The sequence below is a fragment of the Mustelus asterias genome, chromosome 18, assembly GCF_964213995.1.
Source record: "Mustelus asterias chromosome 18, sMusAst1.hap1.1, whole genome shotgun sequence".
NCBI classification, from domain to species: Eukaryota; Metazoa; Chordata; class Chondrichthyes; order Carcharhiniformes; family Triakidae; genus Mustelus; species Mustelus asterias.
Genome location: NC_135818.1, coordinates 10881309 through 10908695, shown reverse-complemented (window position 1 = coordinate 10908695; position 27387 = coordinate 10881309). Strand labels below are relative to the sequence as shown.

Here is a 27387-nt window from a genome sequence, read left to right as displayed (position 1 = left end):
TGCAGGCTTAGAGGGCTGACGGGCCTGTTCCTCTGGTGTAATTTTTTTGTTCTTTGTTTTTTTGTATTGTGAATCTTCTTAGTCTTTGAGATTTCAGAGGGACCACTTGGGTGGATATAGTTGAATTGCAGGCCAGGACAAGGCCGTACAGTATTTTGTTTGAAAATGACACGATGGATCTTAGGCCTGACAGATTAATAGAGCTTTTTAAAAACTGCTCAAGTATTTTAAGGGAAACAGTAAACTACATTTTGAAGAAGATAAATCTTCAAAGAGTAGACTGTTACAAAGTTTTAACCATAATCATCTCAACCTCGCCATGATAATCTATTACATAGTATAACACATAGTTTTTCAAGGTTATACTCATCAGCTGGTTGTAAAGATGTTACTAAGACTGTACGTCACAATCTTTGTCTATTTCTGCAGTAAGTCAGATAAACACTTCAAAGCTTTGTACTAAGAAATGCTGCATAAATCACCTAAATTCAATATCTTAAATTAATACAAAAGCTCCCGCATATCAGTTCGTGTTTTACTAAACCGCAGCTACACAGCCATGCCAGCCCACTTTGCTTTCAGCTGATCATTTTGGGACCCCAGGGCATCTTTGCATTAAAAAATGGATTGGAAAAGATGAAACTATCTCGCGCAGTAATCCTAAATAATTGCATTATATTAAAATCTTATTGCCAGTAGACTGTTCGAAATAGCCAGACACTTGTAGAAGTTCTGGCTGAACTATTTTAAATATAACATTAATCAAATAGATTACTGCCCAGACAGAGATAGTCAATGCCAGTATTTATCCTCCACCTGACCCTTCTCCAACTTCACTTGATCCCACGCTATCAACGTATCCTTCCATTCCTTTTCATGGTGACTTCCTGTCCAACTTCCCTTCAAAATGCCCGTCTCATTAAGTAATGAAAGAGCTATGACGTGTGAAACATTAGGAAGGGACACGTGAAAAGATAACAATGCATCTCTTGCTGCCACTTATTCCGAGTAAACTCAACTTACCCTTCATTCTTGTTTCGGTGCGCATCCACAAATGTAACCTCTCCGGCCTGTCTCATCAAGTCTTTCAAATCCTATGTACAACAAGGACAATATTTATTAAAGTAACAGTGTACACTTCGATATTCACAGAAAACGCAACAAAATGTATTAAACATGATTCAGACGTTTTAAAGTTTCCAGTGACATGGATGAATTTTCAAAATATTTAGAATTTAAGAAAATACGCTGGTTTCAAAAATTGCTACTCGAATCATTATACAGTACGCATAAATATATATTTTTACAAAGGACATTTTGTTTATTTATTGGTCGTAATTGCACCACAGTACCATTATTTTAAAAATAAAGCATTTAAATGGAATTTGGTTGACTCTGGATGAGGCAGAGTGAAAGAAATTTCACCCACTAGCACCAACCTTGTAAGTTAATTTCTGAAATATACGAGAAGAAACTAAAAGTATGATGTAATTACTTTTTTTCATTTTAGCCCTAGGCAAGTCACCTTATAAGCCTTAGCAGATATCACCCAAGCACTTGTGCTGCCTTACCGGAGAGCCACTCTTCAATACTTAGCTGATGATCTTGTGCATTTCGGGCTAGATTCTGCATCCACATTTTCCCTCATGGAAATGGAAACCGCTACAATTCATTGGCGGTATTGGCTTCCCTTTTCTTACACTGATCCTCCAAGCAACCCACTAATGAAATCCTATTACTCCAGTCAGAAGCAAAAACCCTTTGAGATAAGGGTAGGCTACCTGGTTGACAAGAACCACGCAGAAAAGGTTATCCTGATAAAGGCTGCCGCCAATACACTCCTCGTTTCTCGGACCCTCATTAAATTTGAATATTAAATACATTATGCACATCAGCCTGCAGTCAAATTAGCCAAGCCAGAGCTTCCATTGGTGTTATAAACACTTGCAACCTGCAAACAAATGAAGGAGACCATACACAAAGTCAACTAGATTATCTGATCACATATATAAAAAAGGGAAAACCGATCCTCAAAAGAAACCAAGTGACTACTTAAACAATAGCCAGTTAAAAAACGGGAATTCACACATGCTTGGGAGGAGAACAACAGTTGGCTAAGCATATAGGTGAGTTCTGATGAAAAGTCATCAAGCTGAAACATTCAACGAGACCCTACCATCTCGCCCTCTCCCATTCCGGGTCAGGCGAGGTTCCCAGAACGGAAATCTTCGTTGGCCTCAGGCGGGATTTTACGATCACACCCGAGCGAGGCCTTGAAATCCCGCCCATTAACTGTGTTTCTCCCTCCACAGATGCTGCCTGATCTGCTGGCTATGTCCAACAAGTTACGTTTCTATTATAGCTAAGCTTGTAATCTTTAACGGTTTGTGCACAATTGTAGAGTCAGATTTAAACTCAGCCCACGCAGCAACAACAACTTCAAGAACAATTTATATTTATGTAGTGCCTTTAATGTAATAAACCATCCCAAGGTGCTTTACAGGAAAATTATAAAATAAAATGATGCCACACAATAGAGATATTAGGTCACACGAACAAAAGCTAGTCAAAGAGATTAGTTTTTAAGCAGTGTCTTAAAGGAGGAAAACAAGTTAAGGAGGCAGGGAGGGTTTAGGGAGGGAATTCCTGACCTAGGGATCTGGGCAACCAAGGCCACCAATGGTAGATAACTCAAGAGGCCGGGATTAGATGAGCAGAGCTATTGGAGAGGGTTTTGGGTTGGTGGAGATTACAGAGATAAGGAGGGGCAAGGTCACAGAGGGCTTTGAAAATAAGGATGAAAATTTTAAAATCAAAATGTACCAAGCGCATGGGTGGCAGATGAATGGGTCTTGATATGAATTAGGACACGAGTGGCAGAGTAATAGATGAACTCAAGTTTACAGAGAGTTGAAAGTAGCAGACAGACCAGGAATGCATCAGAATAATCAAGCCCAGAGATAGAACAACTATGTGATTTCAGCTGAATGACAACAATGGCAGGGGCAAAGCCAGCTTATGTTAGGGAAATAAGTGGGCTTTGTGATGGTGTGGACATGTGGAACAAAAGAAATGCAAGATATCGCTCAAAAATAAATTAATTAATATCACTCTGGATGCTAAACTACTATAAAAATTGAATTTTGAACAGCTTGTTCCCAAACACAGGGGTCTGGAAATAGTGGCTGATTCATTGCTTTGTAAACTGAAACTTGAAACTTTTTTGGCGTCATTACTGCAACATCGTGACACTGTCTAGAAACCACACGCAAGAGAAAAAAATGCTTTTTTTAACAATTCTCAACCACCGAACCCATAGAGGGCTCACCCTTGGTGTTTCAGAGCATAGACAACATCCATGGCAGTAACACTCTTGTGTTTGTTGTGGGTGGCCTGAGTCCCTGATGATATTTTCCAGGAAAACCCAGAGAACCCTGTGGGTTTCCTTGTAAATGGGGTCGGAAATGCGCTTGACGCCCCCACGACGAGCGAGGCGGCGAATGGCAGGTTCAGTGATTCCCTGGATGTTATCGTGGAGAATTTTATGGTGCCATTTCACACTACCTTTCCAGAGACCTTTCCCACTTCTGTCTCTACCGGACATCCCACCCAGAGACCAAATCCTGTAATGAGAACTTGGATTTAACCAACATCTTATTAAATCTATGGACATCCTAAAACACTTCTCAATTAATTAATTACTATATATGTGTAGTCACTATCCACATGCAGGCATCAATTTGCAAAGCCACACAAATAGTAAATTGGATTAAGGAGCAGTTAGTCCTCTTGACCGAGTAAGCAATATTGGTCAAGTAAAAGGATCTTTAGCATCTACATGAAGAGGCAGGGTCTCAATTTTGCACCTGATCTGATTTATGGTAGCCGTGATATTGCAACTTTCTCAGTGTTGGACTTGAATCTTAGCCAGATTATGAATTCACCCTGGAGTAGAGTTGAAAATATAATCATCTGACTCATAAGCCAAAATAATACCAGATAAGACAGAGGCATCTTGGGTGGAATAGCTTTGGAGTGTGTGTGTGTAATACAGATAGGATCATGTGTAGGGATATGGGGGTAGGGCCTTGGTGGGATTGTGGTCGGTGCAGACTCGATGGGCCGAATGGCCTCTTTCTGTACTGTAGGGTTCCGATGATTCATAGATTCCCTGCAGTGCAGGAGAAGCCATTCGGCCTATCGAGTCTGCACAAACTCTCTGACAGAGTATCTTACCCCGGCCCCCTCCCCCACCCTATCCCTGTAACCCCACACATTTTACCGTTGCTAATTCCATCTAACCTGCACATCTTGGGACACTAAGGGGCATTTTCTTTACTATGTCCAATCCATCTAACCTGCACATCTTTGGACAGTGGGAGGAAACCGGAGCACCCGGAGGAAACCCACGCAGACACGGGGAGAATGTGCAAACTCCACATAGATGATGACCCAAGGCCGGAACTGAACCTGGATCCCTGGAGCTGTGAGGCAGCAGTGTTAACCACTGTGCCACCGTGCCGACAGTTGCATGTCAGGGCTGCTCACTGACCCTGTCCCACGCTTGGCCTGTTTTCCAGTGGTGGCTCTCAAAGGAATTCGCAACCCGCTGGAAGTGGACAGCTAATTAAGGCCCCTGAGGGGCCATTTCCCAAACACGCTGGTATTTTTCTGGCGTTGGACCAGCCCCCTCCCCAATGAGTCCAGAGCTATGTATTTTAAAGATTCATGTGAAGTCCTACACAAAATTAAATCTACCCCAGGCACTCTTACTGCTAGTCCCAATTTCACACATTCGGGATATATCCGTCTCTAAATCCCAGTTTTCCTAAATGCATGCTGTTTAGAAAAAAATACCTGAAGGATGGAGATTTGTTTAGAGTTTCCAAATAACATTTGGCAACGTTGACATGAACTAAGGTCAAACAAGCAACATGGCCAACAAAAGACCTCTGCAGTATGTGCAATAGCTGTACAAAAGGTCTCCGAAAGATTAAGTTTTAAGTCCATTTATTAGTGTCACAAGTAGGCTCACATTAACACTGCAATGAAGTTACTGTGAAAATCCCCTAGTTGCCACACTCCGGCGCCTGTTCGGGTACACTGAGGGAGAATTTAGCATGGCCAATGCACCTAACTAGCACATAGAATCCATAGAATCCCTATAGTGCAGAAGGAGGCCATTCGGCCCATTGAGTCTGCACCGACCACAATCTCACCCAGGCCCTATCCCCGTAGCCCCACGTATTTACCCTGCTAATCCCCCTGACACTAAGGGGCAATTTACCATGGCCAATCAACCTAACCCGCATATCTTTGGATTGTGGGAGGAAACCATGTGCCACCATGCTGCAGATGACACTAAGGTGAGTGGCAGAGCAAAGTGTGCAGAGGATGCTGAAAGTCTGCAAAGGGATATAGATAGTCTAAGTGAATAGGCAAAGGTCTGGCAGATGGAGTACAATGTTGGTAAATGTGAGGTCATCCATTTTGGTAGGAATAACAGCAAAATGGACTATTATTTAAATGGTAAAAAATTGCAGCATGCTGCTGTGCAGAGGGACCTGGGTGTCCTTGTGCAAGAATCACAGGAGTTGGTTTGCAGGTGCAGCAGGTAATTAAGGCAGCAAATGTAATTTTGTCCTTCATTGCGAGAGGGATGGAGTTTAAAAACAGCGAGGTTATGTTGCAGCTGTATAAGGTGCTGATGAGGCCACACCTGGAGTACTATGTGCAGTTTTGGTCTCCTTACTTGAGAAAGGATATACTGGCACTGGAGTGGGTGCAGAGGAGATTCACTAGATTGATTCCGGAGTTGAGGGGATTGGCTTATGAGGAGAGACTGAGTAGACTGGGGCTATACTCATTGGAATTCAGAAGAATGAGGGGAGATCTTATAGAAACATATAAGATTATGAAGGGGACAGATAAGATAGAAGCAGGGAAGTTGTTTCCACTGGCAGGTGAAACTAGAACTAGGGGGCATGACCTCAAAATAAGGGGAAGCAGACTTAGGACTGAGTTGAGGAGGAACTTCTTCACACAAAGGTTTATGAATCTGTGGAATTCCCTGCCCAGTGAAGCAGTTGAGGCTACCTCATTGCATGTTATTAAGGCAAGAAAGATAAATTTTTGAACAGTAAAGGAATTAAGGGTTATGGTGAGTGGGCGGGTAAGTGGAACTGAGTCCACGAAAAGATCAGCCATGATCTTATTGAATGGCAGAGCAGGCTCGAGGGGCCAGATGGCCTACTCTTGCTCCTAGTTCTTATGTTCTAAACCGGAGCACCCGGAAGAAACCCATGCAGACACGGGGAGAAAGCAAACTCCACAGACAGTGACCCAAGCTGTGAATCGAACCCGGCTCCCTGGTGCTGTGAGACAGCAGTGCTAACCATTGTGCCACCATGCCGCCCGCCAATGTGGGAGGAAACTGGAGCACCCAGGGGAAACCCACGCAGACATGGGGAGAAAGTGCAGACTCAGCATAGCTGGTGACCCAAGCCGGGAATCGAACCCTGGGTCCGTGGCGCTGTGAGGCAGTGGCGCTAACCACTGTGCCGCCCAAAAAATAATCACATTCCACATAAGATCTATGATTCTATGATCATAAGAAAAGGGATTTCAAACCAATGCTGCACATTATCTACAGAAAAGACTAGCCACTAAAAATGCATTCTGTTGCACAAAAGCAAGTGGGTCAGATCATGGGGAGTTCAGGATCAAAGAACATCAGTCAAAGCAACTTACCAACTGAGGAGATATCAATGTGGATGAAGGGTACATTATCTAAATACTGTGCTAAAATGCTCAAGAATGTTGGAACACGGTAAAAGCATTTCTTCATGTCATAGCAACAAAATTGTTCTGGGCTAATCCAAAATAAATCAACAGATTGTTTTTTTAGGGTTACCATGTGCATATTATTAAGCATGCATTCAAAAGACTGCCATTCATTGAAACCAGAACACTTGCACAAGTGATTTTCTACGTGTTGCCACAGAACAATTCACTATGCCAAACAAAGATGTTAAGATCATCATTCATTTTTCTTCAGTGCACTATATATGCTTTAAATCCGAAACAAGGCAATTCTCACCATTAAAAACTAATTAATTTATTCCATCCAATTTTTAATAGCACCCTGCTTAGCCACTTGATGAGAACCAAGTGGGACTATCCCAAGTTTTTAATTAAGATACTGAGTGTAATTACGCAATGTGTAATTCCCACCATACTCCACAAATTCTTAGTTAAATGTGTAACAGGGCCCATCAGTAACTTTTGCTGACTCACCACATTACTTTGCCAAAAAAGTATCTTTTTACCATGTGCGTCTTGTGTTTTGCAATCTTAGGTGCTGTATGCCTTGTCTCCACTTCCAGAGGCAAACTGAGACTCGCGATATTCAGTCAGCATTTTGAAACTGCATTTACTCTGGTGGTAACCAGCTACTAAACAAGATTTCCAGCAAAAACTAAGGAAGAGAACACTAGTATATAGTAATCACAAATGTGTTAGAAAATACATCACATTTCACATTTAACGTTTAGTCTGTTTTATACAACTAGTACATTTCAGGATGCAGAGTCCAGGTTAAATTTAGGCCAAGTCATCAGAAGATTAATGTTGGGTCCCTGAAGTACATTAATTGTACACAGCAACAAATGTGAACATTGTTTTCCCATTGCAATTGTCTTATAACAGAGCACAAAAAAATACCCAAGTTAGTACAGTCAGTTTTAGCATAAACTATATTTCCTACGGTACTGTAAGTTTAAAAAACAATTAAGCCACTTACGAAATTATATTTAGTGGCTCTGCAACTTGGAGGGTAGAATACTGAACTCTCAAACAGATGATCAAGAGTTCCATCCCCAGTCTGCTAGATGGGCAACTGTGTACCAGCAGAGCATTCCATCTCAGAGGGAAAAAGTAAAAACAGGCAGGAACTGACCCACCGTACAAAAGTGCGATGTCTGATCACGAAGTGAACGGATGCTGGCCATTGAGAAGTCTACAGCCCAGACCATGCCATTTTCCCAGTTGGAGGAGGCAATGTGTTGACAAGAGGTAGCAGATGGGGACCTAACAGGAAAACAAGTTATCTGGCATCAGCTGTTTTGGTTTCTGGCACTTGCCGTGTTGGTAAAAGTATCACACTCAAAAGCACATTCTTCAAAACAGAACCAGAACCGTCAAGTGTTATAAGAGCTATGGGTTCTGGTAGACTTGATCAAACCCTTTTTTTTAAAGCTTTGGCACTTTAGACTCGGCATTTGCCATTTGAACACATTCAGCCACGAGTGATTCAAATATTTTGCAAAATATTACACAATAAAAGCGTTTGAAAATAAAAACCACCAGCGCTCACCTGCCAACTAACCCTGGAGGATAGGTTTTCCACAATAACTCTGTATTGAGTACGAACTGGACGGCTAGCTCTGGGAAACAAACAAGAACGTTTTATTCCACTCCTTATGCCATTATTATATTGACTGAGCTTCAGTGGCAATTTCAGTGCGGATCTAGACAATCGTTTATTTGCATAATTTGCACTGCAGAGTTGCATATACTCAAAACGCGAACAGTGGGAGCTGGTTTCCAGCCTTTCGCATTCCGGTCAGTTTCCACTGATCAAAAAGAGCTCTCGTAACAGCTGATTCTTCAAACACATGGAACCAAAAGGCAAGTTGCTGCTGCGCAAGAGGTTTAGAAAAAAAAAACCTTAAAACATGGAGTGCTAAGGTTTTCTTGCTGACTTTAGTGACACCAGTAGCACTGTTCTGGGTAATCTAATTTCAAACGTGGCAGCACAACTGCTGCAGTTCTGGTGAGGGAAAGAGAAATTGTCCACGTTCTTAGTCTTGATCACTACTCTTGTGACCGTTGCTGGAAACTACAGGTGTTTGAATGTCACGTGGACAGGTCTAGGCTTGGTAGTGATGGTTCCCAAATCCAAATAGTTTACGGACATTCCACAACTGAATGAGATACTGGAAGGCATGCGGAACAATATGCAGCAAAGAGGCAATGCATTCAAGTGAAGAGGAGAGGTAACTGAGAGGGAGAAAGAAAAGAGGCATGTTAGAAGTGGCGACCATAATGGGTCACGCTATAAAACTTGCTACATGACTGGAATACACAGGGGTATACCGCACCGGAACTGAACATCTGGCCTAACCACTCCATTGCATTCTGGTGTTTATACACCACTTGAGCCCCGTTCCATCTTTCCTCATCAAGAACAAGTTTTTAAATTGTAATGCAAATGCATCCAACAACAAGAAGAAATTTGTTGACAAAAACTCCAAAGCCAAGGGGCAGGGAAAAGCAGCAGTTTTGGAAATATGATTTTTTCACAAGGCTTTTCCTTGAGGATGTAGTTTTAATATTTCAGTGTGGTTTTAATAGGTATGGGATATATGTTACTGAAGGGAAAGACTCCTTTTGGGAAAATTCTTTTCCATTTGGTCTCATCTTGGCATTAGGTTGAGATAGTGGATTCCTCCCCTCTCCTTGGATGTCCATCAAAACAGATTCAACTACCACCAAAATAGATACAACAAAAATAACTTCAGATCTAGTCTTATTTAATGTGCCAGATAACTCATTTAAGTATCACTTGATTATTGCAATCAACCCTTCAACCACTTGGAACAGATTTGAATCATAGAATCCCGACAGTGCAGAAGGAGGCCATTCGGCCCATCGAGCCTGCACCGACAACAATCCCACCCAGGCCCTATCCCCATAACCCCATGTATTCACCCTAGCTAGTCCCCCTGACACTAAGGGACAATTTAGCACGGCCAATCAACCTAACCCGCACATCTTTGGAGCATGGGAGGAAATTGGCGCACACGGTGGAAACCCATGCAGACACGGGGAGAACGTGCAAACTCCACACAGTCACCCGAGGCCGGAATTGAACCCGGGTCCCTGGTGCTATGAGGCAGGAGTGCTAACTATTGTGCCACGTGCCGCCCAAAATACAACAGTGTGAAAATTATCATATGAATATTTAGTGACCTTGTATTAAATTTTCCTTTAACATTACCTTGTCTTGGTCCATTGTGCTAACCATAGTTTTATACTTTTTATACAATCTATCCTGCTTTCCTTCCAAACACTACTTCGAATGTTGCCCACATTGGTCTTTTCTCTCCTAGCCTTTCTCCCCCCACTGCTCACTGTTCAGTGTTTCGACTGCATTCAATCTTTCCCCAATCATGAGATTAAACTTAAACCCCACACGTCACAGATCGGTGCTTCTGTGTTTGTTTTGTGCTCTGCAGAGCGTTCATTTTCAACCCAAATCCAACATTTCCTTTCCAAGATCATAAACATTGTTACCACAAAGGATTTATCTGAGGATTTTACCTTCCGTCTCCTCCACCACCATACGGTCTGTGATAATTGAAGCGTGGTGGCATTCTGCTTCCTCTGCGCCAACCTCCTCTTGATCTTGATCGAGCGTATTCAATTGTAACCCTAGGAAGATGATTCAGAGGGTTAAATGAACATCCTTCTGAGCTACATATTTCAGGAAAGCAAGGCAAAGCTGCCCATTACCCCCTCCACCCACCATTTCCACCTCTACCCCCCAGCCCATTCTGAAGACGCCAACTCCTGCCACTGAATGGTACCACGAGTATCTGACAGTACATGAGCCGAGACAACATCGTTGGAGTTTAGAAGGGTGAGGGGGGATCTTACTGAAACTTACAGGATACTGTGAAGCCTGATAGAGTGGACGTGGAGAGGATGTTTCCACTAGTAGGAAAAACTAGAACCAGAGGGCACAACCTCAGGCTAAAAGGACGATCCTTTAAAACAGTGATGAGGTGGAGTTTCTTCAGCCAGAGAGTGGTGAATCTGTGGAACTCTTTGCTGCAGAAGGCTGTGGAGGCCAGGTCATTGAGTGTCTTTAAGACAGAAATAGATAGGTTCTTGATTAATATGGGGATCAGGGGAAAAGGCAGGAGAATGGGGATGAGAAAAGTATCAGCCATGATTGAATGGCAGAGCAGACTCGATGGGCCAGGTGGCCTAATTTTGCTCCTATGTCTTATGGTCTTAACATTGGCCTTCAGGGACTTTGGACCAGATGTGTTGAAGGTGACTTCACAGGTGCCCCCCATGAATGCACTTTCCAAAAGGGGATGAATAGATAACGATCAGGAGTGGGAACCCTGGTTGATTTTGTTCTTCCCCAAGCAGGAATAAAGAGAATTTTAACATCTCTGGAGTCACCATTCCCGAGATCAGTTAAAATACCAAAGGGATCAAGCTTGGGACCTTCTAGATTTTTTAATTTATTTGTGGGATATGGGTGTTGTTGGCTGGGCCAGCATTTATTGCCGGTCACTAGTTGCCCTTAAACGGAGTGGGTTGCTAGGCCACTTGTGACTCATAAACATACTGCCTTTAGAATCATAGAATCCCTACAGTGCAGAAAGAGGCCATTCGGCACATCGAGTCTGCACCAACCACAATCCCACCCAGGCCCTATCCACATATCCCTATATATTTACCCGCTAATCCCTCTAACCTATGCATCCCGGGACAATAAGGGGCAACTTAGAATGGCCAATCAACCGAACCCGCACATCTTTGGACTGTGGGAGGAAACCAGAGCACCCGGAGGAAACCCACGCAGACACAGGGAGAATGTGCAAATTCCACACAGACAGCGACCCGAGCCAGGGTTCGAACCCAGGTCCCTGGAGCTGTGAAGCAGCAGTGCTAACCACTGTGCTACCGTGCCTTTAGTCTCAAAGATCAATGTGTCACTTTCATGTGAAAATCAGACTTTAGGTTGAACACAGAATTCTGCATTTCACAGGTAAGTTTTAGGCATTAATGTTGGATCAGTAAGTGCCCAAAGTGTAATCAACCACAATCATTAGAATTTCAAACAGTTATTTCCCAACCAGAGGTCAACACATCGTGAACACACATGTGGAATCATACACTGATACACACAGGAGGCCATTCGGCCCATAGAGCTGACACTGGCTCTTAGCCCACATTGCCCACTGTTCAGCAAAGGGTTCCTTTACAAGCATTTGTCCAATCCAGTTCTTACTGAATCTGTTTCAATAATGGGCCACATCTGGGCGGCACGGTGGTTAGCGCTGCTGTTTCACAGCACCAGGGACCCGGGGTTCGATTCCCGGCTTGGGTCACAGTCTGTGCGGAGTTTACACATTCTCCCCGTGTCTGCGAGGGTTTCCTTCGGGTGCTCCGGTTTCCTCCCACAGTCCAAAGATGTGCGGGTTAGATTGATTGGACATGCTAAATTAATCCTTAGTGTCCCGAGATGTGATAGGTTAGATGGATTAGCAGGTTAACTAAGTGGGGGTAGGGCCTGGGTGGGATTGTTGTTGGTGCAGACTCGATGGGCTGAATGGCCTCCTTCTGCACAGGTCAGGATTCTATGATCTTTTCTGTGGTTGTTTTTCAGAAGTGTATTTTTAGTAGTGAAAGGAATCAAAATCATCAGCAGTGCCTGTTTCTTCAGATTGTTATAGAGGGACTGTAATTTCTAAATAATGTTCTCTGATGAAAGTTTAATGCAAGAAATAAACAATTAGGAAGTCTCACAACCACCATGTTAAACTCCAACAGGTTTATTTGGAATCACGAACTTTCGGAGCGCTGCTCCTTCATCAGGTGACGGGGAGTTCATCACAATTTTAAGATGTCAAATTGTACTTGTGCTGTTCTGTAACTCATCTGGGGAAGGAGCAGCGCTCCGAAAGCTCGTGATTCCAAATAAACCTGTTAGACTTTAACCTGGTGTTGTGAGACTTGTTACTATTTTTAAACTGTTCTCCCGAGTTCTAGATTCTCTCATATAAGGAAACAGACAAGGCGATTATAATCATAGAGTCATATAATCCCTACGGTGCAGGAGGCAGCCATTTGGCCCATTGAATCTGTGCCGATAACAATTCCTCCCCAGGTCCCATCCCCACAACCCCACACATATGTCTCACTTGATGAAGGGGCGGCGCTCTGAAAGCTTGTGCTACCAAATAAACCTGTTGGACTTTAACCTGGTGTTGTGAGACTTCTTACTGTGCCCACCCCAGTCCAACCGGCAACTCCACATCAGAAATAAGCAAAATCGGATTATTCCACAATGACCAGATTAAATGTTTCATTTTTTTTAACGGTTTAGAATATTTTAGATATTTATATCATTTTCAACAAATGAACTCAGAAGTAGTTCAGTTGCAGTGACAATCCATTTTTCAGGAACTGATTTGAAATCATCTGCCAACAGTCTGGTAAAGTTAATAGTCCTGGTGGAAGGCATTGTAATGCTGGGTAATTCAACCGTAGCAATATTCCAGGTGATGGAAAGCACCATGCAGTACGGAATTCTATTTATCCCGCCTCATTTTTGTCAATGTTGGATTTGCGCTGCATGCTTTAAATTAATAACTAAGCACAGCCATCCCCAATTGGGGAAGGATTAAGGGACCATTGTAAGAGTACATAAGCCAGTTCACACTCAGTGTCTGGGAGGAACTGGAGGAGTCTGTGACTTTACTGTGCTGTCTTGGAAATAAACCAGTTTTAAGGTACAGACTCTCCTTCCCACCCCCGTCCCAAAGACGCCAACACCTGCCAGTGAACGGTACCACGAGTACCTGAGAGTACATGAGCCGAGACAACATTGGCCTTCAGGGATTTAGGACCAGATGTGTCCTCAGCATACAATTACTGGAATTAACACAACAAAGTGGCTATGTTGTAGTGATTACAATCATAGCCTCAGATAGAAGAAAAGCTTCAGATAGGGCACAAAGTCTAATCAAAATTATATTTTCTGTTGTATTTAGTAACAACCCCCCCCCCTCAAGAAAGACAAGGGAACACTATTTAATACATAACCCAAATGTGACAAACTGGACTATTCCTAATTTAATAGATTAAGAAAGTCACATCCAATTATCTCAAAAATCTACCGACTGAGAACAGACCAATTTGTTACTTGAGGCTGGATCTCAATAACAGGCTTATATCTGTAAAGATTGGTTATCCAGTAGGAATGTGCAGAAAGGAAGGAAAAGAACTTCCAAGATCGCTCCGCTGATACAATCGCACAAGCCACACTCCGGAGTCGGAAGAAACAGAGAGGAACTTCTGTCTGAACAAAAGGAGACAGGAGTTCCGGTCCCGAATTCCAGAAATCACATCCATTTTGCAAAGTTGTGTCTCATTTCTGTTCACCTTGGGACAGGGAGGGTGAATGCTATTCGCAACATTTTTAAAACAAAGGGGAATATATTTTTCAAAACTGTTCTTCCTCCTTCAAGTGCGCTGAGAAAGGTACAGTGGGAATAGGTGAGTTTCAAAGAACCTTCCAGGGGTAAAATAATCACAAGTATTTATTTTTCTCATTGGACCAGCACAATCATTAAATATGTACCACACAGATCTGGCAAGCCATTGTCCATTATATATGGAGTTTTTAATAGAATCCATACAGTGCAGAAGGAGGTCATTCAGCCCATTGAGTCTGCACCGACTCTCTGACAGAATATCTCTCCCCTCTCCACCATCCTATCCCATAACCCCACACATTTCCCATGGCTAATCCCATCTAACTTATACATCCTGAAACACTAAGGGGCAATTTAGCATGGCCAATCCACCTAACCCGCACAACTTTGGACTGTGGAGGAAACCGGAGCACCCGGAGGAAACCCACGCAGACATGGGAAGAACGTGCAGACTCCACACAGACAGTGACCTTTTGTTTATTTAGTTTATTTATTTATCAGTCACAATTAAGGCTTACATTAACACTGCAATAATTACTGTGAAATTCCCTGAGTCGCCACACTCTGGCTCCTGTTTGGGCCAATACACCTAACCCGCACGTCTTTCGGACTGTGGGTGGAAACCGGAGCACCCGGAGGAAACCCACGCAGACACACGGAGAATGTGCAAAGTCCGCACAGACAATGACCTAAGCCGAGAATTGAACCCAGGTCACTGGCGCTGTGAGGCAGCAGTGCCGCAGTTGACTGGCCAGGTATTGTACAGATGAAGTAACAGATCTATCCACTTATGTACCATGACAGATATATAAAGTAAAGTTTATTTATTAGTCACATGTAAGGCTTACATTAACGCTGCAATGAAGTTACTGTGAAATTCCCCCACTCGCCACACTCCGGCGCCTGTTCGAGTCAATCCACCTAATCAGCACATCTTTCGGACTGTGGGAGGAAACTGGAGCACCCGGAGGAAACCCACGCAGACACAGGGAGAATGTGCAGACTCCACATAGACAGTGACCCAAGCCGGGAATCGAACCCAGGTCCCTGGCGCTGTGAGGCAGCAGTGCTAACCACTGTGCCACCGTATACTAGCCCCTGAGGTCGAGGATGAGATGCATGTTATGCTCATCAATAACATTGCACACTCTTAGTAACATAGATATTATGCAGAGAGAATGTAAATAGGTTAGCATTCTCTGTGTGGTGAGGCATGCCCCACCTTAACTGTAATGCTGAATGGGGTGAAAGATTACCTTTCATTGCACAGTTCTTTCCCGTTCAATTCATAGACTGCATCATCTGCGTCTCGGTGATCTTCAAATTCCTGGAACACAATAACTGGTTGCAAATTACCTTTCCAGCGGCTGCACAGGGAATGATGTGTCGAACGAAGGGCAGTGAGTCAGCCAGTTCCGTTAGCTCCAAAATCACTTACCACAAAACCAAAACCATTTTTTAAGTTGATTTCTCGAATGCGTCCGTAACCCTTGAAAAACCTCTCCACGTCCTTCTCGCGGGCATGAGGGCTCAAGCGACCGATGAACACACGGCACCTCATTTTAACTTGGGTGGGAGCTGAACCTGCTTTTATTAAAACATTTAAAATTAAATTCAAAGTAGAGCACAGCACTTGCTGCAGGATGTAAAACAAACACACTTTGAAATTTAAAAGCAAAATACGGCGGATGCTGGAATCTGAAACAGAGAGAATGCTGGAAAATCTCAGCAGGTCTGACAGCATCTGTGGAGAGAGAATAGAGCTAACGTTTCATGTCTGGATAACCCTTCATCAGCGCTGACAACAGCTCTGACAAAGGGTCATCCGGATTCAAAACGTTGGCTCTATTCTGTCTCCAGTGATGCTGTCAGGCCTGAGATTTTTCAGCACATTTTGAAAATTACCCTCCATTTAAGCTAAACTGCTAATATATTTGGATCCCATATTAGGCAAGTTTGCCAATTTATCGGTTATCCCGATGGGTGAACGTGCATAGAACACAACACCTCAAATTGATTAGAGCCAAACTTAGAGGGACCCTTTTCATATTCAAGCCCAGTGGCGCAGTGGTTAGCACGGCTGCCTCACAGCGCCAGGGACCCGGGTTCAATTCCCGGCTTGGGTTACTGTCTGTGCAGTCAATGAACCATAGAAACCCGACAGTGCAGAAGGAGGCCATTCGGCCCATCGAGTCTGCACCGACCACAATCCCACCCAGGCCCTATTCCCATAACCCCAAATATTTACCTTGCTAATCCCCCTGACACTAGGGTCAATTTAGCATGGCCAATCAACCTAACCCGCACATCTTTCGACTGTGGGAGGAAACCGGAGCACCCGGAGGAAACCCACACAGACACGGGGGAGAATGTGCAAACTCCACACAGATGGTGACCTGAGGCCGCAATTGAACTTGGGTCCCTGGTGCTGTGCGGCAGCAGTGCCACCCTAGAGTCTGGACATTCTCCGTGTCTGCGTGCGTTTCCTCTGGGTGCTCCGGTTTCCTCCCACAGTCCAAAAGCCATGCTGGATAGGTGCATTGACCGTGCTAAATTCTCCCTCAGAGTACTTGAACAGGCGCCAGAGTGCGGCAACTAGGGGATTTTCACAGTAACTTCATTGCAGTGTTAATGTCAGCCTACTTGTGACACTAAAAATTAATGTAAAACTTTATTCAAGAATCTTTTTTCTGTGATTAAAAGTTAGCACACCATTGCAAACAATAGATCAGTAAACTCCAAACAAAATCTTTACTTGGCCATTCGAGAGAATACAAGTCAAAAGATAGGATATTAAACGATGAAACCTAGTGACATCCATTTAAATCATTGCTTCATTGATTAGACAATGAAAGAATTGAAGTTCAGCCCGTCATATTATAGATGCTGGGGATAGAAATCTCAGCAAGTTAAAAAAATGTGTGGCTTACAATTTAAGAAAAAAAAAGGGAATTTAGACTAGGGCTGTTTCCATAGTGTAACATTTAACTAGCTCAATTAGAACCTCCAGTGGTGGGGTTTGGTTACTACAGAGGTACAGGTTGAAATAATGCAGAGCTCCAACCTTAAAGGCCATTTTAAAGTTTATTTATTAATGTCATAGGAAGGCTCACATTAACGCTGCAATGAAGTTACAGTGAAAATCCCCTGATCGCCACACTCCGGCGCCTGTTGGGGTACACTGAGGGAGAATTTAGCATGGCCAACACACCTAACCAGCACATCTTCTGGACTGTGGGAGGAAACCGGAGCACCCAGAGGAAACCCACACAGACACAGGGATAACATGCAGACTCTGCATAGACAGTGACCCAAGCTGGGAATTGAACTTGGGATCCTGGCGCTGTGAGGCAGCAGTGTCAACCACTGTGCCGCTCGCAATGCTTGGTCATTGCAAAGGGATTGTAAATCAAGAATACTGTACAGACCTAGTAGACAGCAGGGCTAACTATAACAAATGTATGCCGGCACGGTGGCACAGTGGTTAGCACTGCTGCCTCACTGTGCCAGTGATCCGGGTTCAGTTCTGTCCTCAGTGGAGTGTGCACGTAGTGCCCATGTCTGCGTGGGTTTCCTCCCTCAGTCCAAAGATGTGCAGGTTAGGTGGATTGGCCATGATAAAAATTGCCCCTTAAGAGTCCCAAGATGTTTAGGCTAGGGGGATTAGCAAGGTAAATATGTGGGAATATGGGGATGGACGGGGCGAGGGCCTGAGCAAGATGATCTTTTGGAGAGTCAATGCAGACTCGCTGGGCTGAACGGCTCCTTCTGCCCTGTCGGGATTTTATGATTCAACAACAACAAACGGTAGTAAAATAATTTTAAAATGCAGCACACAAGCACAATATTGACAATGCAAAGAATTCACAAGTCCTGGAGCAGGTGCATCCTGCATCATCAGAGTATCAACCCTACTGCTCTCAGACAAGCTGACCGCTACATTAGATATAAAATTATGTGCCGTGTCTAAACTAGTTTCTTTCTCTTTTGGCCATCAAGGTTTATCTAAAAGCAGGAGTTGACAAATCTCAATTTTGATCCAGTTACATTATCAGCTCAGTCAAAATAAATGGCATTTTAAAAAACGGATTCTTTCTCGACCATCCCCAATTGCCCTTGAACTGAGTAGCTGGCTAGGTCATTTCAGAGGGAAGGTAAGAGTCACCCACATTGCTGTGGAATTACATGTAGGCCAGACCAGGCAAGGATGGCCAATTTCTGTCCCGAAATGGTATCGGCGAAGCAGATGTTTTTTAATGACAATCAAATATAGTTTCATTACTGAGGCTGCCTTTATATTTCAGTTTATTTTTTATTCAATTTAAATTCCAGCAGTTGCCATGGGTAGATTTGAACCTGTGGCCCCAGAGAATTAACTTGGGACTCTGGTTACCAAACCAGTGACATGACCATTATGCTGCCATCTCCCCCTGCATTTTATTGCAAATAGCATTCATGTTAGTTAGGAGTTAGGTGGGCCAGCAATATTGTAGCAGGAGGTGGAAAATGTCTGCAGAAATTATTAACCATCTTGAGTACGTTGGCTTTGAATACAGACCGTAAGATATAGGAACACAATTAGGCCATTCGGCCCATAGTGTCTGCTCCGTCATTCGATCACGGCTGATAAGTTTCTCAACCCCATTCTCCTGCCTTTTCCCTGTAACCTTTGATCCCCTTTCCAGTCAAGAAGCTATCTGTCTGTCTCAAATACACTCAATGACCTGGCCTCCACAGCCTTCTGCGGCAATGAATTCCATAGATTCACCACCCTCTGGCTGAAGAAATTCCTCCTCATCTCAGTTCTAAAGGGTCGTCCCTTTACTCTGAGGCTGTGCCCACGGATTCTAGTCTCTCCTACTAATGGAAACATCTTCCCCACGTCCACTCTATCCAGGCCTTTCAGTATTCTGTAAGTTCCAATGAGATCCCCACCCCTCATTCTTCTAAACTCCATCAAGTACAGACCCAGAGTCCTCAAATGCTCCTCATACGTCAAGCGTATATTTTTAACACGGCTGCCACTTATGCTTTGACACAGTCTGGGGCTCATGCTTTGAGAGTCTGCGCCCATATTCAATTATGAATTTTTAAAAAATTACAATGAACATTATCTGGAACAGGTTCAAATTAGCTTTAATTTTAACCAGTAACCAGGAGAGAGGTCCAGATTCAAGACTGTAAAGAAAAGCAACTGGAAAGGTTCTTTGGCGGATCTGTGTTATTTAAGGGCTTCAATGTCAGACGCTGCACTGCACAACTGAGCAAAGAATTGGATTTCCATATTAGATAACAATCCGGACCACAGTTAATCCAGTGAAGCCGGTTTCTGTCAGTCCTATTTACTGTCTTCTATCTCTGCCGCAAAAACATTTGATCCGCCATTTTCCTTGTTTCACTGCCTCCATGTTACCTGATGAAGGGGCAGAGCTCCGAAAGCTCATGATTCCAAATAAACCTGTTGGACCTTCAACGTGGTGTTGTGAGACCTCTTACTGTCCCCTAGAGCGGATAAAGATCACAGATTTGAAAGGTTTTGTAGAAGGAGACTTGGTGATAGCACACCCTGCTGCCACTGGTGGAGGGAGTGAATGTTTAAGGTGGTGGAAAGAGTGAATGTTTAAGGTGGGGGGGGGGGGGGGAAGGGTGCCAATCAAGTGGACTGCTTTAACCTGGATGGTGCCAAGCTTCTCGAGTGTTGTTGAAGCTGCAGCCATCCAGACAAGGGGAGAGTATTCCATCACACTCCTGACTGGTGCCTTGTACATGGTGGACAGGCTTTAGGGAGTTAGGTGGTAAGTTACTCGCCTCAGAATTCCCAGCCTTCAACCTGCTCTTGTAGCCAGTGTTAATATGGTTAATCCAGTCATGTTTCTGGTCAATGGTAACTCCCGAGATGTTGATAGTGGAACCATTAAATGTCAAAGAGACATAATTAGATTCACTCTTGATGGAGATGGTTACTCCCCAAGCTGGCATGGGTTAAGTTGGCCATTGCTGTACCCGGGCATGGACTGCTTCACTATCTAAGGGATTACAAATGGTACTGAACACTGTGCAGTCATCAGTGAACATTCACACTTGACCTTATGACGGAAGGTCAATGATGATGCAGCTGAAGATGGCTGGGCTTAGGACACTACCCTGAGGAACTCTTGCAGAGATGTCTTGAGGCCAAGATGATTGGCCTCCAATAACCATCTTCCTTTGCACCAGGTATGACTCCAACCAGTGGAGAGATTTCCCTTTGATTCCCATTGGCTCCAGGTTTGTTAGGGCTCCTTGTCATTACATTCAGACAAAGGCTACCTTGATGTCAATGATAGTCACTCTCACCTCACCTCTGAAATGTAGCTCTTTTGTCCATATTTGGACCAAGGCTGTATCGAGGCCCTGGTAGAACCTCACACTGAGCACCGAGAGCAGGCTGTTGCGGACTGTGTTTTGCTTTTTAGCACTGTCAATGACACCTTCCATCCTCTTGCTAATTGAGAGTAGACGGAAGGTAATTGGCCAGATTGGGGTTATCCTGCTTTTTCTGGACAGGACATACCTGGGAAATTTTCCGTATTGTTGGGTATGTTTCTTGTAAAGGAACAGCATGGCTAGTTCTGGAACCACCAGTCTTCAGTACCACAGCTGGGATGTTGTCCGGGCCCATATTCAATACCTCAACAACCGTCACTGTCGCACCAACATGAGCATATTTTTGCAAAGTTTTAAATTTAATAATTTGTCAAAATCATTTAACACAGGAATTAATCTTAATACGTAGTTGCTTGATGCCATTACAAACACCAATATGGATGGACTGGTAAAGCTTGGCGTAAAGTCCTTTCCAGGCTCACGCTGAAAGAATTCTTCAAAGATGAATAATGACTTTAGTCAAACTGCAATCGCAAAGAATGCAATCTGGTCAATTTTAATTATGATTTCCAGAGATAATCCAGCGACACAGCTCAATTCAATCTTCCTTCATCCAATATAATGAGTTGAGAAGATTTGATGAGATATTTTGAAAATCAGTAATGCTCCCTGACGTGTACTAGCAAGTGGTACCTGCAGCATACATCATACTAACTGTTGCAACGTACATTTTAATACAGTTGCTTTTCTTACTCACGACTCACTCCACTCATCATAGAACATCAAAGAATCCCTACGGTGCAGAAGAGGCCATTTGGCCCATTGAGTCAGCACTAACTCTCTGACAGAGATCCAGGCCTTCTCCCTATCCCTGTAACCCCACACATTTAGCATGGCTAATCCACCTAACCTACACATCTGTGGACACTCAGGGGCAATTTAGCATGGCCAATCCAGCAAACCTGCACATCTTTGGACTGTGGGAGGAAACCAGAGCACCCCGAGGAAACCCACGCAGACACAGGGAGAATGTGCAAACTCCACACAGTCACCGAAGGCCGGAACTGAACCCAGGTACTTGGAGCTGTGAGGCAGCAGTGCTAACCACTGTACCACCGTGCCGCCCACAAACACTGCAGCTTTCAGTAATCACCAATATAAAGCTTCTTGAAGTTTATTTATTAGTGTCACAAGTAGGCTTACATTAACATGGCAATGAAGTTACTGTGAAAATCCCCTAGTCGCCACACTCCGGCGCCTGTTCGGGTACACGGAGGGAGAGTTTTGCATGGCCAATTGCACCTAACCAGCACGTCTTTTGGACTATGGGAGGAAACTGGAGCAGTCGGAGGAAACCCATGCAGACACGGGGAGAACGTGCAAACTCCACACAGACAGTGACCCAAGCTGGGAATCGAATCCGGGTTCCTGATGCTGTGAGGCAGCAGTGCTAACCACTGTGCCACCATGTCGCCCTATTAACCTGTTAAAAAGACATCTCCTCACCGCTGGAGAAGAACCTGGAGGAACAAATGGAAGATCCAGTTGTTATGGTCCACACAAGAATCAACAACATAGGCAGAACCAGGAAATATGTTCTACTGAGAGAGGTCTGGGTCCAAATGAAAAAACTGGACTTCATTCGTGATAAATCTCTGGACGGGTTACCTAAGCCATGCACCAACTGGCATAGGAATAAACAGATTAGAAAGCTAAATACATGGCTGAAGGAGTGGGGTGGGAGGAAGGAGTTTAATCTCATTAGCTACTGGCATCAGTACCAGGGAAAGAGGGTTGTAAGTTTGTATTAATTCTTTAAATGCTAGCCATTGATTATATCATATAGAACAAAGAAAAGTACAGCACAGGAACAGACCCTTCGGCCCTCCAAGCCTGTGCCTATCATGATGCCCTAACTAAACTAAAAAAACCTTCTGCTCTTACTGACCGTATCCCTCTATTCCCTCCCTAATCATGGACCCATCCAGATGCCTCTCAAATGTTGCTAATGTTCCTGCTTCCACCACCTCCTCTGGCAGCGCGTTCCAGGCACCCACCACTCTCTGCATGAAAAACTTCTCCCGCAAATGTCCCTTAAACTTTCCCCCCTCATCTTGAACCTGTGCCCCCTTGTAATTGACACCTCCACCCTGGGAAAAAACCTCTGATTATCCACCCTCTCATAATTTTGTAGACCTCTATCAAGTTTCCCCTCAGCCCCTGTCTTTCCAATGAAAACAATCCTAGTTTATTCAACCTCTCCTCATAGTCAACACCCTCGAGACCAGGCAACATCCTGGTGAACCTTCTTCGCACTCTCTCCAAAGCTTCCACATCCTTCTGGTAGCGTGGTGACCAGAACTGCACGCAATACTCAAAATGTGGCCTAACCAAGATTTTATACAGCTGCAACATGATTTCCCAACTCTTGTACTCAGTGCCCTGGTTGATGAAGGCAAGCATGCCATATGCCTTCTTAATCATCTTGGTCACCTGTGTTGCCACTTTTAAGGAACTGTGGACTTGCACGCCCAGATCCCTCTGTAAGTTAATGTTCCCGAGGGTTCTGCCATTCACAGTATAATTCACACCTAAATTTGATCCTCCAAAATGCTTCACCTCACATTTGTCTGGATTAAACTCCATCTGCCATTTCTGTGCCCAAGTTTCCAATCTCTCTATCTGTTGTTTCCTCTGACAATCCCCAGCACTATCAGCAACTCCACCAATCTTTGTGTCAACCGTAAATTTACTAATAAGATCACACACATTTTCCTCTAGATCATTTATATATACTACAAACAACAGAAGTCCCAATACTGATCTCCATTCTGAAAAACACCCTTCCACTGCTTCTGTGTCTTCAATAACCAAGCCAGTTCTGTATTCATCCAGCCAACCCACCCGAATCCCATTTTAGTTTTTGTACCAGTCTGCCATGTGGGACCTTGTCAAAAGCCTTGCTAAAGTCCATATAAACTACATCCACAGCTCTTCCCTCATCAATTATATTTTGTCACCTCTTCAAAAAACTCAATCAAGTTGGCGAGACATGACCTTTCCCCGTACAAAACCATGCTACCATCTGAATGCCATTCGCCAATCTACATTAGTTACTGTGCTCAAGTTAGCACAGTTTGCTTTGTTTGCATTTAAAGCTTTTGGCACTCGTATGCTCTGTTACCTCTGTCTGCTAATGACAAACAACTTGGCTGGATATTTTCCTTCCTTCTGTTTTAGGGGAGGCGATAGCCTAGTGGTATTATCGCTGGACTATTAATGCAGAAACTCAGCTAATGTTCTGGGGACCCGGGCTCGAATCCCGGCACGGCAGCTGGTGGAATTTGAGTTTAATAAAAAATATCTGGAATTAAGAATCTCCTGATGACCATGAAACCATTGTCGATTGTCGGAAAAACCCATCTGGCTCGCTAACGTCCTTTAGGGAAGGAAATCTGCTGTCCTTACCTGGTCTGGCCTACATGTGACTTCAGAGTCACAGCAATGTGGTTGACTCTCAATTCCCTCTGGACAAGGGCAACTACGGATGGGCAATAAATGCTGGCCAGCCAGCGACACATATGCCCACGAATGAATAAAAACAAAATTAACAAGGGACATGGACTTTGGGTCTTCTTTGAGCTTCAAAGTACCGCATCCATTCGGCGTATGAAAATGCACTTGCAGCAATTTTTACTCCCCTGTATCAGCACCAATAGTGCTTACTGCCACACTATTCCTCACCTCTACTCCTCTGCCACGGAAACACAAACTGTACCATCACTAAAACTGCCGATTCCCTCCTCAACTTTCCCGACTTCACCCCTGCTTCAGCTCATCTGCTGCTAAAAACCCTCACCGTGATTCTGTTGTCTTCAGTCTGGATTATTCCTTGCTGTGATCTGATATGATAATCCTCAACTCCAATTTCCCACCTTATCCCCATAACTGTCTGTGTGGAGTCTGCACATTCTCTCCGTGTCTGCGTGGGTTTCCTCAGGGTGCTCCGGTTTCCTCCCACAGTCCAAAGATGTGTGGGTTAGGTTGAGTGGCCATGTCCCTTAGTGTCAAGGGGATTAGCTGGTTAAATACATGGGGTTACGGGGATAGGGACTGGGTGGGATTGTTGTCGGTGCAGGCTCAATGAGCCAAAAGACCTCCTTCTGCACTGTAGGATTCTATGATCCCTTGATTCCCTTACTGATTAGAAATCTGCCTATCTCAACCTACCTCATCCCTTCTGGGGATGGCGGGACTGACGTATGAGGAGATTGACTAGGTTAGTATTGTTTTCACTGGAGTTCAGACGAATGAGGGGGGATCTCACAGAGTCTTATAAAATTCTGACAGGACTAGGCAGGGTGGATGCAGGGAGGATGTTCCCGATGGTGGGGGAGGCCAGAACCAGGGGGTCACAGTCTGAGGATCTGGGGTAGACCATTCAGGACAGAGATGAGGAGACATTTCTTCACCCAAAGAGTGGTGAGCCTGTGGAATTCATTACCACAGGAAGTAGTTGATGCCAAAACATTGAATGTATTCAAGAGGCGGCTGGATATAAGACTTGGGGTGAATGGGATCAAAGGTTATGGGGAGAAAGCAGGATTAGGCTATTGAGTTGGATGATCAGCCATGGTTGTGATGAATGGCGGAGCAGGCTCGAAGGGCCGAATGGCCTCCTCCTGCTCCTATCTTCTATGTTTTACATACTTAACAACCCAGTCTCTACAGCCCTCTGCGGTAAAGAATTCCACAGATTCACTAACCTCAAGCCTTTAGTGATAAGTTAAAATTGTTGCTGCATTTGATTTCTTTGTATGTTTTTTGTAACATAAAAGGCCACTAACCGCGCACGAATGTTCCAAAATACAGTGAAACATTGAACAAAAAAACATGAGGATGTGAAAGGTGCTGGTAGAGACAGAAATAGAGTAGCTCATGTAAATGACCAGAGACGAAAACTGAGCAGGGACAGTCTTTACCAGTTTAAAAACAAAATTCCAGCCATGATGTGAAACTGCTGAGAGATATGAGAGTTGCATATCTGAACATTCTGCAACTATTTTGGCACTGTCAGTAATACTGGCACTCCCTAGGTTTCAGTATTGTACTTGAATATCTACATCAAGTCAACAAAGCGATCTACAAAGCTACAAGAACTGGTTAGAAACTGGCCATTTTATCTTAGTAAGAAGTCTCACAAAACCAGGTTAAAGTCATGCAGGTTTATTTGGGGTAGCACAAGCCACTAGCTTTTGGAGCGCTGCCCCTTCATCAGGTGAGTGGGAGTTCTGTTCACAAACAGGGCATATAAAGACACAAACTCAATTTACAAAATAATTATTATTTTGTAAATTGAGTTTGTGTCTTTATACGCCCTGTTTGTGAACAAAACTCCCACTCGCCTGATGAAGGGGCAACGCTCCAAAAGCTAGTGGCTTTTGCGACCAAATAAACCTGTTGGACTTTTAACCTGGTGTTGTGAGACTTCTTACTGTGTTTACCCCAGTCCAACGCTGGTATCTCCACATCATTTTATCTGAACCAGATAATTCCAAACTAACCATTCATTGCAAAGTTTTAAGGAAAATCTGTTCTCATTAAGTTGCACGTGACAACATATTTCGACATATGCCTTTGCTGAAACATAAATTATCCCAAGTCCTTTCTAAGTAGTATTTTGAACACACATCATTAACATTTCCTCTCAAACCCACAGACATTCACCACTGACATGTCTCAATCATTACTCCTTCAAAGAGAATCTTTGAAGACCAAAATAGGCAAGCTTTAAACCCTGCAGAGAATATTTATGGATTTATAATAAATGTACAGGAAAATAACTGCTCTGTGTGGGGCTTTTCCTGAACTACCACCTCCCCCCTCCTCCGCCTGTAAATCATCACCCTAATACTCCACTAACCCGACTTTAACACCCTACAACCCACCACCCCCACGCTGCCATCTCCCCAATCCTATCACCAGCCACCCCCCACCCTACCCCAATCAACTGTAAGGGGGAATAGTTAAAGTAGGCCATGAAAACATGTCCTGATCCCACTTCCTTTGCTGAAAATACCTCTTGTCAAAGTTGCAAGTGTTATTTCTTGAGGGGAGGGGAGGAATGGCTGGGTTTGGGCCAGAATCCTGACTGAGTGCTGGCCTCTGTCCCCCCCGCTCCCGCTGTCCCCCCCTCCCTCTCCCTCTGTCCCCTCCTCCCTCTCCCCCTGTCCCCTCCTCCCTCTCCCCCTGTCCCCCCTCCCCACCTCTCTCAGCCCCCCTCCCCACCTCTCTCAGCCCCCCCTCCCCACCTCTCCCATAGCCCCCCCTCCCCACCTCTCCCTCAGCCCCCCCTCCCCACCTCTCCCTCAGCCCCCCCTCCCCACCTCTCCCTCAGCCCCCCCTCCCTCTCCCTCAGCCCCCCCCTCCCTCTCCCTCAGCCCCCTCTCCCTACCCCCTCACCCTCAGCCCCCCTCCCCACCTCTCCCTCAGCCCCCCCTCCCCACCTCTCTCAGCCCCCACTCCCCACCTCTCTCAGCCCCCCTACCCACCTCTCCCTCAGCCCCCCCTCCCCACCTCTCCCTCAGCCCCCCTCCCCACCTCTCCCTCAGCCCCCCCTCCCCACCTCTCCCTCAGCCCCCCCTCCCCACCTCTCCCTCAGCCCCCCCTCCCCACCTCTCCCTCAGCCCCCCCTCCCCACCTCTCCCTCAGCCCCCCCTCC

The 27387-nt window shown here is 44.6% G+C and overlaps 1 protein-coding gene across 3 annotated transcripts in view; it reads right to left on the bottom strand.

Annotated features, from left to right (window-relative positions):
• LOC144506941 (serine/arginine-rich splicing factor 5-like) overlaps window positions 1-27387 on the bottom strand; it is a 43072-nt gene that overhangs the window by 13036 nt on the left and 2649 nt on the right. The window contains exons 2-7 of one of the 3 annotated variants that reach the window (XM_078233349.1): window positions 15739-15887; window positions 15557-15627; window positions 10384-10494; window positions 8375-8444; window positions 7962-8088; window positions 1024-1094 (exon numbers count right to left, since the gene is read on the bottom strand). In XM_078233349.1, the coding sequence (XP_078089475.1) occupies window positions 1024-1094; window positions 7962-8088; window positions 8375-8444; window positions 10384-10494; window positions 15557-15563 (386 nt within the window). In that variant the 5' untranslated portion in view covers window positions 15564-15627; window positions 15739-15887. The remainder of the gene's footprint in view (window positions 1-1023; window positions 1095-7961; window positions 8089-8374; window positions 8445-10383; window positions 10495-15556; window positions 15628-15738; window positions 15888-27387) is intronic. The other 2 variants (XM_078233348.1, XM_078233347.1) reach the window with 2 other exon arrangements.